At 40.6% G+C, this 2403-nt stretch overlaps 1 protein-coding gene across 1 annotated transcript in view; it reads right to left on the reverse strand.

Annotated features, from left to right (window-relative positions):
* T265_14494 (hypothetical protein) overlaps positions 1-2403 on the reverse strand; it is a gene marked incomplete at both ends in the record, with an annotated part of 11014 nt that overhangs the window by 8326 nt on the left and 285 nt on the right. The window contains one exon of the mRNA XM_009173913.1: positions 2157-2341. Within this exon, the coding sequence (XP_009172177.1) occupies positions 2157-2341 (185 nt within the window). The remainder of the gene's footprint in view (positions 1-2156; positions 2342-2403) is intronic.

Consider the following 2403-nt stretch of genomic DNA (forward strand, 5'->3'; position numbering starts at 1 on the left):
ACATGCGCCATTCACTCACACGAAATGAACTAGTGTTACCGGACATGCGGTCACTTAGCACGCCACCTGCATTCCACACTTATTTCCTACTGGAAGTTGTGGGGCATTTTACTCATCTTAGAAGTTGTATTTGTTACGAACGTAGTGTGGCGAATGGGGTATTCCAGAATGTGAGTCACGTGCCTGGTTTGAGGTGCTGTGGGATGTCGCTGCTATTCAGTCCCAGTGGCGTTCCCGTTGTTTGTTTTTCTCCTGACTGTCTGAATGAATATTTCAGGATATGGGGGTATCGGAATGGTTGTGGTCGCTTTTCAACAAGTCTTCTCACTGGCTAATTTTTCCGACAATAAGGCTTCCAAATATTATGGTTGTACTACAGTAAAGCACAAACAGTGGTTACTGATGTTGTGATGTCGCTAATGATGGTGAAATGAATAGTCTGACATACTCAAAAATGGTGTTCCCCATCGACAAGTAAAGACGAATGAGTAGAGACGAATCATCGGAAAGCTTGTGCGCGGTTCAGATAATCCCGTTCTTATTCCCTTTTTTGTTATTTTTGTTTTGCGCCTACACCACTATTCTTGCTCGCAAGCTGAACGTAAACCGCCTTTTGACCTTGTCGCCGATCGTGTTGTTTAGGTCAGCACGTGGTTTCGCTGCCTTGTAAGCACGTTTCCTTGAGAAAATTGGGATGCGTCCGGAATTTGTAGTTCCTAATCGGTGTACAGAAGGCGGCGTAGTCCCACGATTTGAGGTTTGTGTAGTTTATTATTTTGTTATTGTATTTACAAGACCGTGTTTGTGGATAAACCTCCGTATGAACGATTTGGCTTTTGGGGCTTTGCGCGTAGCTCAATATGCTCTAGGAGTCTGCTGGATACAACCTATTGTAAGATGGATTGATGTTTAAGTTACACAATATTATTTCAAACGGATTTTCGCAAACGAGTTGAGTGGAACATTGATATGAATGGGGATGATTCTCCTGAGTTCATCTATGTTCACAGAATTCTTTATGAATCCAAAATGGATAACCACCATTCATAAATGAACACTTGCAATCCTCTTGCTACAGATGCAACAAATGTGGTTTTGTATCTGCATCTGACGCAGATGCTTATTTGTAGCAGATGACGGCGGATAAGTCTGTACTTATACTACTCCGTTGTAGAAAGGTCATGTAATATAATAGATTAGCATACTTGGGGGCACAGATTGCGGCATTGATGAATGAAGCTTGCTCAAAAAGCAAAATGCCGTCTCTTTAGTGATAAAAATTGACTTTTCAATAACTGAGTGCGTTTAGCAATAAACGTCCGTTCAAAAACGTAAACTAGTCTAATTTCACTTAGATAATGTAGTTCAGGAAGTAAGGTAGTACAATCCGTTGTTTTAATCACATGCTGATGGTGGAATCATTTCCGCTTTGTCTGTTGTCTTCTAAGGTGACCGCTCTTTAGATTAGTCACAGGCGGATTATAATTTAAAGGAAACATCCTTATTTGAGCTGGACGCAAAGTTCATATCCTATTTAAGGAAAAGTAATACCAAGAAAGTAATATCAAATGATGACTTCTCCTTGCTGTATTGTATTTTGACTGAAAATTACTATTTAGACCCGTGATTCATCGTCAGACTTCGACACTTTAAGGAAAGCAATATCTGAACGGGCATCTTTGTAGTATCTTGTCCTCCGATCCATCTGAATGGCACGAAGAATTATCCTAACGTAATGAACCAAGATTAGCTCGACATTTCTCCTGTTCTTCAAAGAGAAAATCGATTTTTCCTTTTGGTGAATTAGCGAAAATCTCTTTATTCAGCTTCACTTAAATCCAAAACCATGAAAAAATTGTTCAAACGAATTTTAACGTTTGAATAAGACTTTGGCTCTACAAGAAGCTGACTGATGGTCGGTTCAAATATTGTTTTTGTTATCAGTATACACATTTTCTTCCTCACAGCATAACTCCTTTCATAAATAATGGATGCAATGCTTAGAGCATGGAGTACAATGTGGCCCCACATTACCCGAAAAGCGCAAACACTGAAATATTCGGGCGGATCTCGCTTTGATTTGCCGGTTGCGCTAGTATACGGATCTTGTTATCAACAGTTTGCAAAGGCCTCTTCAGAATCCCAGATCTACTCACCAAGACCAAGGTCAAGGAAAGTGGTAAGCGCGTGTGGGTTTCCCAACAGTAAAACTTATCATTTAATCGTATTTTTGGTTGTTGGTCTGTTCGCCGAGCTTGGCAGTTGGATTGCAAACGTTTCATCACCAATCGAGGTGGCATCGTCAGTGCAGGGTTGAGTGGGTGAATTCCTCCTCTTCTGCCTGTGATTATATAGCTTATAAACAGTATCTGGTATTTCTGGAAACGGTCGTCGTGTAGTATG

This window comes from Opisthorchis viverrini, assembly GCF_000715545.1.
Source record: "Opisthorchis viverrini unplaced genomic scaffold opera_v5_211, whole genome shotgun sequence".
Taxonomy (NCBI): Eukaryota; Metazoa; Platyhelminthes; class Trematoda; order Opisthorchiida; family Opisthorchiidae; genus Opisthorchis; species Opisthorchis viverrini.